Source organism: Accipiter gentilis, chromosome 12 (genome assembly GCF_929443795.1).
Source record: "Accipiter gentilis chromosome 12, bAccGen1.1, whole genome shotgun sequence".
NCBI classification, from domain to species: Eukaryota; Metazoa; Chordata; class Aves; order Accipitriformes; family Accipitridae; genus Astur; species Astur gentilis.
Window position 1 is genome coordinate 819,524 of NC_064891.1, and position 13,325 is coordinate 832,848.

General features: G+C 41.1%; 1 protein-coding gene and 1 non-coding gene across 2 annotated transcripts in view; one reads left to right on the forward strand and one right to left on the reverse strand.

Annotated features, from left to right (window-relative positions):
- Positions 1–12,965, forward strand: part of DCHS2 (dachsous cadherin-related 2) — a 117,959-nt gene extending 104,994 nt beyond the window's left edge. The window contains exons 17-20 of the mRNA XM_049814836.1: positions 1,575–1,705; positions 3,143–3,429; positions 7,072–7,210; positions 9,311–12,965. Of these exons, the coding sequence (XP_049670793.1) occupies positions 1,575–1,705; positions 3,143–3,429; positions 7,072–7,210; positions 9,311–11,934 (3,181 nt within the window). The 3' untranslated portion in view covers positions 11,935–12,965. The remainder of the gene's footprint in view (positions 1–1,574; positions 1,706–3,142; positions 3,430–7,071; positions 7,211–9,310) is intronic.
- Positions 4,836–4,942, reverse strand: LOC126045051 (U6 spliceosomal RNA). The gene has a single exon (XR_007507895.1). It is a non-coding gene; the product is annotated as a U6 spliceosomal RNA (small nuclear RNA).
- Positions 12,966–13,325: the final 360 nt, after the last annotated feature.

Sequence of the window (13,325 nt, forward strand, 5' to 3'; positions counted from 1 at the left end):
CTGTTTAATTTCAAAATGTTACCATTGGTTCTTTCAAATTTGCAAGGAGTTGTTTATTTTATCTAAATTGAACGTTTTCATCCCCAGAAGTTCTAAGTCCCTTATAATAGGAGTTACAATGAAAGTGTTGACAGAACCTTAATTTTAATGCTTTGGCTGAGATGTTTTTATGAGAGTTTTTTCCTGAAACCTTAGAAAGTGATTATTTTTAGTAAAATATTTCCATATGTATACCTTACCAATATTCATTCTAGAAAAAATACTCTTTCTATATGGAATTATACATGGTCACAGATTGAATACTAGCCTGCAATTCAAGTTATGTGTTCTGTCGGCGTCAGAAACCACAAGAACACCCAGAGCAGAGCTGGTGTGGTTCAGGAATGGAAGTGCTGCAATCCACAGCTTGAGTTACAGCCTTGGTATTCCATATTGTCATGTGAACATTCAGGAAGTAATAGCTATTTGACACTTTAAACAGAATCTGTGACTTAGAAAAAAGGGGGGGAAATAAAGCATTCAGAAGATCTGCAGGGAGACCCAGAAAATATGATGCGACATGCAGTTGTTAGTACACAAAACATTTAATTGAGATGCCAGGCTGTGACGTGTATATCCTTTCACATAGCTTGATGTTTTCTTTTTTTGCTATGTTCCTTTTTTTTTAGAGCACCTGTTGAGTTAGATTTAATTTTTAATTCCCTTCTGGATAATTTTTAATACTAGGGAATGGTGAAGTCTTCCAAATAATCTTTGCTTACAATAAACATTTGCTCTGTATTGCTCAGAAGCTAGCTCCCGCAGAGAGCAAACGTCCTTGTATCCATGTTTATCAGGTTGTTACTTACCATTTTCTTTGCTACGTTGTTTGTGGGAATCAAAAGGTTGTTAACAGAATCTACTTCCCAACCTCATGCAGGTGTAAAATGAAAGCATACAGGCAAACTCTCTTAATCTGACAGTGAGATTCTGGTCCTGCTATAATCACTGGGAACTTTGCCATTGTCAAATGGTGCATGTGTTCAGGTTTTTCACTTTATCACTTACATTTATAGTATAATGGGGGGCTATTCTGTATCTCTACAGACATTTTGGCTGAATATTACTTTGGATGTTTTTATATTATTCAATTTCAACATTCCTGTTGTCCCTTTATAAACAATGAGGAGAGTCAGGTTCCTCCAAAGGACAATTTAGTACTTAAGTTTTAGTTCCTGCTCTGAATTACCAACTGGAGAAATGTGTCTTATTTGAAAGAGTCTTGCTAGCTTGTTTAACCACCTACATTTGGTATGAAATTGGGTGAAAAGCATACAGATGAATACTTCCTTTTCTTTGTATGATTTTGTTATGGTTTTGCCACCTAGAATCTCCTGGACATTTTTCCTGCAAGACACAAAAAATAAAACTCCAGACAGTCAACCGTAGAAAAAGAAAGGTGGAATTCGAGAGTTGCAATGAGGAGCAGAAAGGGCTAATCCTTTTGTTTGTAATTTTCCCCCTGCTTATAACATTGGTGGATAATTTGGTGATTTCTGACCAATAGTGACAATTACTGCTTCCTTTAATTGTAGGTTGGTTGTACAAGCTGCTGATAAAGGAAACCCCAGACTTTCTGCTACCAGTATTGTGAGGATACAAGTGTTAGATGTTAATGACAATGCTCCTGTTGTCCAACCACCAGGTGAAGTGGAGGTCCCAGAAAGTAAGTGTGATAGTACAGCTAAGTTTTGTTAAGACTGGGATTTGTCAGACAACAATAGTGCTTTTGGTGATTTGTGTTACCAAGAAACTGTAGTAAAAAGGATAATACTGAAATATTGAAGTGAAGTGTGATCTGCTTTTGTTCTCAGAGGCATTATTCTTAATCTTTAGACATCGTGGTTAAGAATAGTTTGGAACAAAACCATAGGCAATTCAGAAGGAGGAAAACAAACTGCAGAAATACATCTGTAATCTGCTCATTTTAGACTTCAGTGTCTTATTCTGCTTTTCTCCAGTAAAAATACTTTGGTGTTATAACCAGCATTGCTAGAAATGAGACATTTTGAGCTTCATTGCGATGAAAGAAATAATTTCTGTAAATATGAATGAAGCTTTAAAATGCTCTATATTTTGATCCAGTTGATGATCATGAAGAGGAGGACCCAGGACCTCCTGAGTTCTCATCCTATCATACAATTGGTATGTTGTGTGACATTTGCACACGTGATGCATTAAGTTACACAGCAGAAAATTTATAAAGATTTAGGTGCTGAAATTCCAGTACTCCTGTTAACAAAAGATATCAAGGCTGTCTTTCTATTGAAATTTTTTAGCCTTTCCTAAACTTAGCTCCCACTGGTAATGACAAGTATGGGAGTCATGGATGCACAGCAGCTGTAAACAACTGGCTACTTATTTAGTTTTTTGTATTCCATTTAAGAACAGTTGCTTTAGGACATGGCACAGTATTTTGAGGCTTAATGCCCCAGGCATGCAAATGGGAAATGGTTTAATTTCTGTTAGCTCCAGGCTTTATTAGGTGATCACTAATATGTTCAGTTTGCAATCCCTGGTACTGTCAATCTGGCACATGACAAAAACTGTCTGTATCCAGTTTCTCACTCTCATAGGACTATACCTTGACTCTGAAGATTTTTGTGCCATGTAGGTCTGGCTGGAGGTCTCATTTCTCCCTAGTGTCCTTCTCCTCCTTTGGAAAAGCTTCAGAATTGCCTTTGCTGGTTCTACGCAGACCAGGGGACTCTGATGCCTCAGTTAAATATTCTTGTCGAAGTTTGTTATGCTGTTCAATAAATTCATGTCACCTAAATGCTTGTGGAAAACACGGAAGTTCCTGTTGCTGGTGAAGAAACAGTTATGGGTACACTGGATCTGGAAAGTCTAAAGAAAACCTGAATTAAAATTTATAATATAGTAATACTAAAATAAAAGCAAGATGCATTTGAAGAAATCCACTACTGTTTCCATAGTATTTCGGGATATTGCTCTTATTCTAAAACACAAAGTCAAAATACACCAAAAGCTAATACAGAAAGTTTACATATATCTAAAATCCAATATTACAAGATTGGCAAAATCTTCAGAAAGTATAACATCATCTTTTAGCTATGACTTATTCTGAAAATTACTGTTTCAGATGCCCTGCCTGGTTTTATGGTGACTCAGGTGTCAGCAAGTGATGAGGACTCCAGGCCAGCACTTCAGTTTGGTTTTATTTATGGTAATAGTCCTGGAATGAAATTTGCCATTGATCAACACACTGGTGTAGTCACAGTGATGGAACCATTAGATTTTGAAGAAACTGCTGTGTATAAGCTGAGAATCATAGTTTCGGATTCTGTACATCAAACAGAAGCAGAACTCACCATCCTTGTTTTGGACATCAATGATAACCCACCAGTGTTTACTCAGGATTTGTATAAGGTGGGAACGTGGTAAATGGACAATGAACATAGGATATCTTTCTGTATATGATGATAAATAGTAGGAGTGCTTGTTTTATTTGTCTTAAAAAATGCATTTAATCACTGAGAGGGAAGGTCTCTGCAAACTTTTACTGAGCAGAGAAGAGCTCTTCTGGGAAACCCCAGACCTTCCTAGGAATTCTGCTAAAAGGACTGACAGAACTATTAAGTTTTCATGTTTGTTGTTTCTGACTTCAGAAGGAAAGTGGTGTGAATGCTAGCTGTACTCCATACACCATGCATTCATCACTAGCAGTTACTGGATATAATACAAACCAGTTTGGGGAGCAGGGTCTAGTGTTCAGAACTTCCTTCTTCTGAGAGAATGGTAAACAAGTTTGTACATTTATTCTGGCCCTGTTACTGTGGCATGCATTTTCAGTTGCACAGCTCCATAGAGGTGTAGCAAATGCCCCTGTGGTAGGTCATGTACATACAGTTTGTAATGTGTAACCCAGCCTTATAGCAATGGCACTGATCTAAGGAGTGAGGGATATGAGTTTTGACCTCCCCAACATCCCCTACTAGGCTGAGGAGGGTACAGAGCTCAGCTTTTGGACTTCTGGACAAGGATTTGAACTGCTAGAATGTTGTAGAAGTCAAGTTGTCCAACAATGTTTTGAAACAAAGCTGTTTTAGCAACTATGGACAACTATGAGCCACTAAGATGATTAAATGAATTGAAACATATATAAAATGGAATAGAATAGACTATTTCAGTTGGAAGGGACCTACAACGATCATCCAGTCCTGACTAATTCAGGGCTGCCCAAAAGTTAAAGCATGTTATTAAGGGCATTGTCCAAATGCCTCTTGAATACTGACAGGCTTGGGACCTCAAACACCTCTCTAGGAAGCCTGTTCCAGTGTTTGACCACCCTCTCAGTAAAGAAATGCTTCCTAATGTGCAGTCTAAACCTCCCCTGGCACAGCTGTGAACCATTCCCACATGTCCTGTCACTGGATACCAGGGAGAAGAGATCAGCACCTTCCTCTCCACATCCCCTCCTCAGGAAGCTAGAGAGCAATGAGGTCGCCCCTCAGCCTCCTTTTCTCCAAACTAGACAAGCCCAAAGCCGTCAGCCGCTCCTCACAGGACATTCCCTCCAGCTTCCTTTCACTAGCTTTGTTGCCCCCTCTGGACACATTCCCTTCACATCCTTCTTAAATTGTGGGGCCTAGAACTGCACACAGTACTCAAGGTGAGGCAGCACCAAAGCTAAAGTACAGCGGGATAATAATTTTTATTGACCGACTGGTTATCCTGTGTTTGATGCACCCCAGGATGGGGTTTGCCCTCTTGGCTGCCAGGACACACTGCTGACTCATTGAGCCTGCTGTCGACCAGCACCCCCAGATCCCTAAAAAAATATGGAATGCTTTACAATTTTGTGTGTCATCCTTGCACAGGGCCCGTGCTAAGCTTCTCTGTATCACTCCAATTTTAGTGTATGTGCTGCTGAAATGAGCACGGTACCATACAAGGCTCTAAAGGGTAGTCTGCTAAAAGGGTTTTGCCCTGACTTCATCTGCCCTAAGGTTGTGGGGCTTGGACTAAGGCTCAGCACATGTAATGGCTTGGAGTTAGGGTTAGGGATGGGAGAGAGACAAAGTGTGGAGCTCCGGGTGAAGTTAGGCTGCTGTAAGGCTGCCACAGGAAAGGTGAGGCTGCCAGAGGAGTTGTTTCCTTAGCACTTGTTTGTGTGGGGCTAGGCTGTGCGGCTTGGGCTGAGGCCCAAGAGACCCTAGAGCATGGATCGTTCAGCCTGGGAAAGAGAAGGCTCAGGGTGGGTCTTACTGATGTGTGTAAATACTAGTGGGGGGAGTAAAGAAGACAGAGCCAGACTCTCCTCTGTGGTGTCCAGTGACAGGACAAGAGGCAGTGGGCACAAACTGAAATAGAGGACATTCTGTTTAAACATCAGGAAAAACTTTTTCTTTTTAAATTCTAACAGTGACTGAGTACTGGCACAGGTTGCTCAGAGAGGTTGTGGAGTCTCCATCCCTGGAGACACTAAAAACTCAACTATATACAGTCGTGGGTACCAGGGGACCCTCCTCTGGGCAAGGGTTGGACAGGATGCACTGTGGAGGTGCTCTCCAGCCTCAGCAATTCTGCCGTCCTGTGAACTGAGCTGTTTGCTTGACTTGGCACTTTTGTGTGTGGTGGATATGCTCAGAGCCAAAAATACAAGGCACCACAGAAGACTTGGATTTAATAGTGCTTCATTTATAAATCTCAGACAGATTTAGTCAAAAAATAAGTCTAAACATTTGGTTTAGTAAAGAAATTGCAACACCTGAGCATGTGCAGGCACCACAGTTTAGTCACTTAGATAACTATGGGACAGACTGTAGGCACCTGTGAAACCTTCAGGTGCCTGAGTTGTCAGGATTTGTGTAAACTGCCCACTCAAATTCATAAGTCTGAATTCTGGGGGGAAAAAAAAAAAAGAAAAAAAAAGCCACTAGTAATGCTCAAGTGATTTTTAGACCTTGCCTCAAGTTTTCCTCAACCCTCATATGTGTCTGATTTCGGAGAATAGTTTAGGCAAGTACTTGCTTGTGCAAGGGCTAGGAATTTTTTTGTAGATTGGAGCAGACATTACAGGCAGTGTTATTAACTGATGCAAAACACTGTAGCTCTGTTGACTATACTAATGTAAACAGCTGAGCTTTTCTCTCCACAATCCTGGTGTTTTGGTGTATTGCTTGGACAGTAAGATACACTGCTTCTTTTTGGGCGATGATATGTATAATTCCCTATTCATCATCCTGTAATTTTTACCCTTTTATTGTCCTTCAAGTGTTTTCATATTTATACTTTTCATATCTAGTTTCATACGTATTTATATAGCTATTATATACATATAATCACTCTGTTAAAATGATTTAAACTAACACTTGAAGTTATAACAAAAGCAGCTTCTGTATCATACAGTTCATTTGAAATTTGATTTATAAGGTGGAAGGAAACTTTGGTCACAAAAGTACTATATCTGGACATCAAATAATGGAAGCTCTTAAGAAGGAGAAGGGCTTTCTTGGTTTCATAGGTTATATGAACAAAAAAGGGAGTATTTTGAAAAACTAAATTCTAGGAATAAACCACTGATGATTAAGTGCTCTGGTGCTGGAATTTTCAGGGTACATATGTTGGGTTTTTTTTAATGGTCAATCATATACTCCAGATGGGGACTGCAGACTGTATTCCATGTATGAAAATCAAGGTGTTTCTGAAAGCAGAGAGAAAAGCCAATTTTAGTTGCAGTCCATTGTAGGTATTCCTTCCATTAGTGTACTATTGCAAAAAGAGATTCAGTGATTCTCTGAACTTATTGTCATAATGAACTAGAACTAGGATGTATTTTACTACTGTTTAAAGTTTACTATAAATTTTGGCTGTATTGTATACATTGTTTTCAGTATCTCAATTCTTTATAGTTTTGTCCCAGAAGAAAATGGGTAGATGAAACTTTTTCCAAAGCTGGGAACTGCGTTTGTTTTTTTCTAATAAGATCAAATGAAGGAAAATGTATTTTTCATGTTCAAAATCTTTTATTAAGCTCTATCAAAACTGTACTTTTCCTTTATATGTCAGGTGAGCTTGCCAGAGCTAATTTCTGTGGATGCCACTCTTCTGACAGTCTCTGCTGTGGATAGGGATTCAGAGCATAATGGAATGATTTCCTACAAAATCCTCTCTTCCTCTGAGGGATTTTCCATTGATCACAAGAATGGTGAGTCTGTAAGCACAATTTATTATTTCAGCTTTTTCAGTGTAAATTGAAGAGTCCTATTGCAATTCCTTACCTGTTGCCAGTAATCACTTGAGTTCTGGAAATCTTTGGTGGCCAAAGTCCACCATATGTTCTGGCTAAATCTGCCATTGTCGCTGAAGAACTGGTCGCATCAAAGACTGGAGTTCTCAGTTTGTCCCTGAACCATGCAAGAGGCAGCTAGTCACAACATCCTATAGGTGCTATTCCTCTGATGTGATTTGATAGAAAAGTTGCTGTGCATTTTGCATTGATTTATAATGTTTCAGCTCATGTATTAGATTTCAGTCAATTTAAGTTTGTACTTAGTATTTTTCAGTATAAGTTGAACCTATCATAATGGAGCTTCTCTACAGCTTGGGCAGTATGTTTTTAAGATTGCTTCTTTGGAGAGCTTATATTATCCTATAATCCTAAATGGAATTTAGAAGTTTTCTAAATTGAGAATACTCTCTCCAAAGTACATACTTTTCTTCAATAGTTAAGAGATTTACTGGTTTAAATTTTCTGGCCTAATGTTGTAACACTCTGGGAGGTGGAAAACTGTGCGTCTCTCTCTTTGTATGCATGTGTACATGAGATTTTGGGGAATATCAGCTTCAAACATTACTAGATACTGCAAAAATGATGTGCAACTATTGTTCAGTGAGCAAGTTCTTACACTTACTTGCTATTCCCAGGTGTTTACATGACATGAATTTTTGAAAGCAATGTTTGTTGGGTGATGGTAACTATAAACACTGAATATGCAAATGTCTCACCCAGTTAAAGCTGTTTTCTTTTTTACCCATTTGTTACTCTGTATTCACCAACCTTGTCACACGTCATTCTCTCTGTGGTGCTTAGCTATAGATTGTGAAGAGTGAAGTAGAAGTAGATGGCTTATGAACATAGTCATTGAATGGTTTGGGTTGGAAGGGACCTTTAAAGGTCATCTAGTCCAACCCCCCTGCAATGAGCAGGGACATCTTCAACTAGATCAGATTGCTCAGAGCCCCATCCAACCTGACCTTGAATGTTTCCAGGAATGGGGCATCTACCACCTCTCTGGGCAACCTGTTCCAGTGTTTTGCCACCCCCCATAGAAAAAACTTCTTCCTTACATCTAATCTGAATCTACCCTATTTTAGTTTAAAACCATTACACCTTGTCCTATCGCAACAGGCCTTACTGAAAAGTCTGTCCCCATCTTTCTTATAAGCTCCCTTTAAGTATTGAAAGGCTGCAATAAGGTCTCCCCAGAGCCTTCTCTTCTCCAGGCTGAACAATCCCAACTCTCTCAGCCTGTCTGCATAGGAGAGGTTCTCCAGCCCCCTGATCATCTTCGTGACCCTCCTCTGGACTCACTGCAACAGGTCCATGTCCTTCTTATTTTGGGGGCCCCAGAGCTGAACGCAGTACTCCAGGTGGGGTCTCACAAGAGCAGAGGGGCAGAATCGCCTCCCTTGACCTGCTGGTCATGCTTCTTTTGATGCAGCCCAGGATATGGCTGGCTTTCTGGGCTGTGAGCACACATTGTCGGTTCATGTCCAGCTTTTCATCCACCAGTACCCCCAAGTCTGTCTCCGCAGGGCTGCTCTCAATCTCTTCATCCCCCAGCCTGTATTGATACCAGGGATTGCCCTGACCCAGGTGCAGGACCTTGCACTTGGCCTGGTTGAATCTCATGAGATTCGCATGGGCCCACTTCTTGAGCTTGTCCAAGTCCCTTTGAATGGCATCCCGTCCCTCAGGTGTGTCAGCTGCACTACTCTGCTTAGTGTCGCCTGCAAAGTCATTGAGGGTGCACTCAATCCCACTGTCTGTGTCACTGATGAAGATATTAAAGGATGCTGGTCCCAGTACGGACCCCTGAGACACACCACTCGTGACTGATCTCCATTCAGACATTGAGCCATTGACCCACTACTCTCTGGATGTGAGAGAGTTACTTTGGGGTGTGCAGCTGTTACAGTTGAGTCATTTTCAAATATGACTGACTAGAGTCAGCTTTTGGAATCACATTTACTTGCCTTAGTGAGTGTGAAGTGTGGGCTCTTGTTAATTCTGTTTTATTTTCAGGTTCAGTGTTCGCTATGGGACCAGTGACACGGCTGGAAAAGATTTCCATTATTCGGCTCCTGATAGAAGCCACAGATGGTGGGTGTCCCACCCTGAGTGCGGTTACCTCCGTAGAGGTGCACATAGAAGATGTAAATAACTATGCCCCTCAGTTCACAAGGGTTCTGTACAACCTCAGTGTGAGTGAGGATACCTCAGCTGGAGAAAGTGTTCTCATGTTTTCAGCCATTGACTATGATTGGACCCGTGAAAACACGTATGTTGAATACTCTATTATTGATGGCAATGCTGAGAATTTATTCTCCGTGGAAACAAGTGTCATGGAGTCAGAAACATCCTACAAACTTGTTGGCAGTCTTGTTTTGAACAACGTTCTTGACAGGGAAACGGCTTCTTCTCACAGTTTGGTCCTCCTTGCCTCTGATCATGGAACGCCCTCCTTGAATTCAACTGCTACAGTGCTAATAACTGTGCTGGATGTTAATGATAATCCTCCAGTATTTAGCAGCCCGGAGTACCATATTCATCTCAAGGAAAGCATCCCTGTAGGTAGTCACATCACTGAAGTTTCAGCAAATGACTGCGATGCAGGCACTAATGCAGAGATCACTTATGCTATCATCTCTGGAAATGACAGGGGACATTTTCGCTTGAATGGGAAAACAGGATCAGTGGATTTGATGAAAATGCTGGATTACGAGGACACCATGAAATTCACTTTGATCATCCAAGCCACAGATGGAGGAGCTGATGTAAAAAATGTGGCTTTTTCTGTTGTTCTTGTCAGCATCCTAGATGACAACGATTATAGCCCACTGTTTCTGTTTCCCAGCCTGAGCTGTAGTATCAGTGAAAATCTGCCTACCTTTTCTTTTGTGTGTGCTGTCAATGCACTGGATTTTGATAAAGGCTCCTATGGGCACCTTACCTACTCCATCCAGTCTTCATGTTTGGCTCATCGTGAAGCTCCTAGAGACCACAACATGTTCTTCATTGATCCTTTGACAGGGGATATTCATACAAAGCAAATGTTTGACTATGAAAGTCAAAATAGGTACTGTCTCATAATCCAAGCAAAAGACAAAGGTGACTCACTGGCTACTGTTACAGTTCAGGTAGATATTGAGGGGAGAGATGAGTTTGACCCAGTGTTTACACAAGATCAGTATTTCTTTAATCTCCCCGAGAGGAACGAAGCAGGCCAGTTGCTTGGCAGAGTGACAGCATCAGACAGTGATGGTGGACTAGATGGAGTTGTTCATTACTCCCTTCTAAAAACCTCTCCTTTCTTTTCTGTGAATCAAACCAGTGGTAATATTTATTTGACTCAGGCTGTTCACAGAAAGAAAAATGGCAGCAAAAGGAATGATGACACCCTGGAATTGTTGGTAAGAGCTCATAGCCCCCAGATTGAGTCAAAGTTCACAGTATGCACTGTTTTGGTAAATGTTTCCAATTCTCCTGAGAGTTATCCCATAGTGTCAGCATACAGCCTGACCATTAGCATTTCGGTCTCCTTGATAGTGTTCCTACTGCTTGCGGTCAGTCTTACTGCACTTATTCTAAGACATAAGTGGAAATATCTGATGAATGTTTGTGTGAAAAAAGAAGTAGTATCCTCCTCAGCTACTGATGTGAATTCAGCCAGCGAAGATATGGACTGCCAGAAAATCCAAAGTACTGAGAGCAGTATGCTTCCCATGGGTGCCATAGCAGAATGGCTGAGCCTAGTAGGAATCGAAGAAGGGAAGGATGATGGTGTCCCCTGCAGGCATTCAGACTCCAGTGGCCACGCTTCTGCCGAAGGAGAAACTGCAGAGGATGAGGAAATCAAAAGGATCAATGAGCATCCTTGCAGAAGGAGCGCTGGCTCAGTGCTGAGCGAGCACGGCTCACGGGTGCCAGATTCAGGGATCCCAACAGAGTCTGATCAGCTCTCCTGTCAGTCTGGAGAAATGGATGACATAGCTACTATGCAAAGCATGGAGAGCATGCAGACCATTAAAGAAGGCAGAGAAGAAGCCTGTGACACAGCCTTTGCACATAAAATGTTGTCTCAAACAATTAAGAAAATTGGAATAAAAGAGAAAGACATAATGACAGACCTCACAAGAGACTATGTCTTGATGTCAGATAGGCAGGACTCTGGGTATGATTCACTTGCAACTCTTGGCACCCCTGATGAGGATCTCGGAGGTGATTATAACTGGGATTATGTGCTCAGCTGGGAACCCAGATTTCAACCTCTTGCCTCAGTGTTTAATGATATTGCAAAACTGAAAGATGAAAATGTATACATTCATAGCTTCCCTAAGGAGAAGAAATCTCTTGTTTTCCCTCCTCCCTTGATAACATCAGTAGCTCAGCCTGGCATAAGGACAGTGCCACCGCGAATGCCAAATACAATATCAGGGCAAGCATTTAAAAAATACCCTCATTCTCCCCTTATCCATAATCTTGGATACCCTCCACCAGCTATGACCCCCAGTTTTTCTCCTTCTCTCTCTTTACTTACCATGCAGACACCTACTGCTTCTCCAGTAATGTCTGATGGGAAAATGACAGGAACACATCTCATTGATCCAAGCCGTAAACTTGCAACAGAGGAAGAAATTCAGGTCTAGGTTATCAACTAACAGTAGTTTATGGTAAAAAACATGGCTTAAAATGTGTTTTTCTATTGTTTAACAAGCAAAATATGCCTATCGGAGCTATATCACCAGTATTCCTTCTGGTTTTGTGAGCTGAAAAACTTAAAATACAACATAGCCACAAACTTGGTAATTATCCATCTTGTTCCTCCCAAAATACACTGTGAGGCCATGAGGCTTCTCCTCTTTCAGCTCCCAACAACTGTGGTTTCCTATGTAAATCATACAGCCAGGTGCCTGATAACCAACTTGACCGATTTTACTGGTTTTCTCATAAAATATGAGAAAATAAATAATAAATGAAATAAATGATAGTAATTCTTTACTGTGGAAAAACTTTATTAGCAGGCTGGTGGGTACTGACCATTTCTATGGTGGTATTAGAAGAGGATACTAGAGGGATGCATAAGTATGGCAGGATTGGGGGTGGGCAAAGAATAAAGCAAGGATTCCTATTGAGCTCTTGAGTGTTTACCCAGATTTCCCACATCTCAGCCCCTGGGTCCCAACAACCTGTTGGGCCTGGTGCAGTTTCATCATCTAGCATGGCTCCCCCCAGGCTTTATTAGCTAACTTTGTGCTGTGGAATCCCACTTAGCAGGTTCTGTGCACCTTTCGTTTATCTCCTGGTGTAAAGCCTGTGAGTCCTGATTATCTGAATAATAACAGATCACCTTTGGAAAACAGAATAACCAGTGGTTAGATAAAAGCAACTATCTTCTCTATTACTAGATCTAAAATGGATGCCTATTATCTTTCTGTCCTATTACAGAAGCTGTCCTGGTCTCCAGGCAGCTGTAGGAACAGACAGTGTTAGAGTTCTGAAGGGTTTGTATGCCTCCACCCTGGTCTTTGGTCCTGTCCTGGGCATATCTCTGCAAGACCAGATAATCTGGCCTTGTTTGTTGTATGTATCATACATATGGCATTTTGTGTATGTATGTATATCCAGACACATACACATGCCTATACTGCTGTGTATGCTTGTATATTGTATCAGATCAATAAAATACATAGAAAATACATCTAGAGTAACTCTGGTTTCTCTTCAGTGTATATTTAAAAGTATTTTGCATCACATGTATTAAAACTGGGCTATAGGGAAGGGTCCAGTTGGTGCCTGGGAATCTGTTACAAGTTGGATGTGTACAGAGGTATATATTGTACAGGTCATAACAGGTGGAGGAAGAGCATACGGTGTGGTTAGGCTGAGTGATCTTGTGGGATCAGCATCATGTGTGCAGTGGCTTTTGTTGTTTCCTCGGTTACGCATGTCAAGATTTGCAGCCAGTGGGCTCGTAACCTGTCTTTGAATAGAATCCTGTTTCCAATGCTTCACCTGCACGGTACTATCATGCAACAGG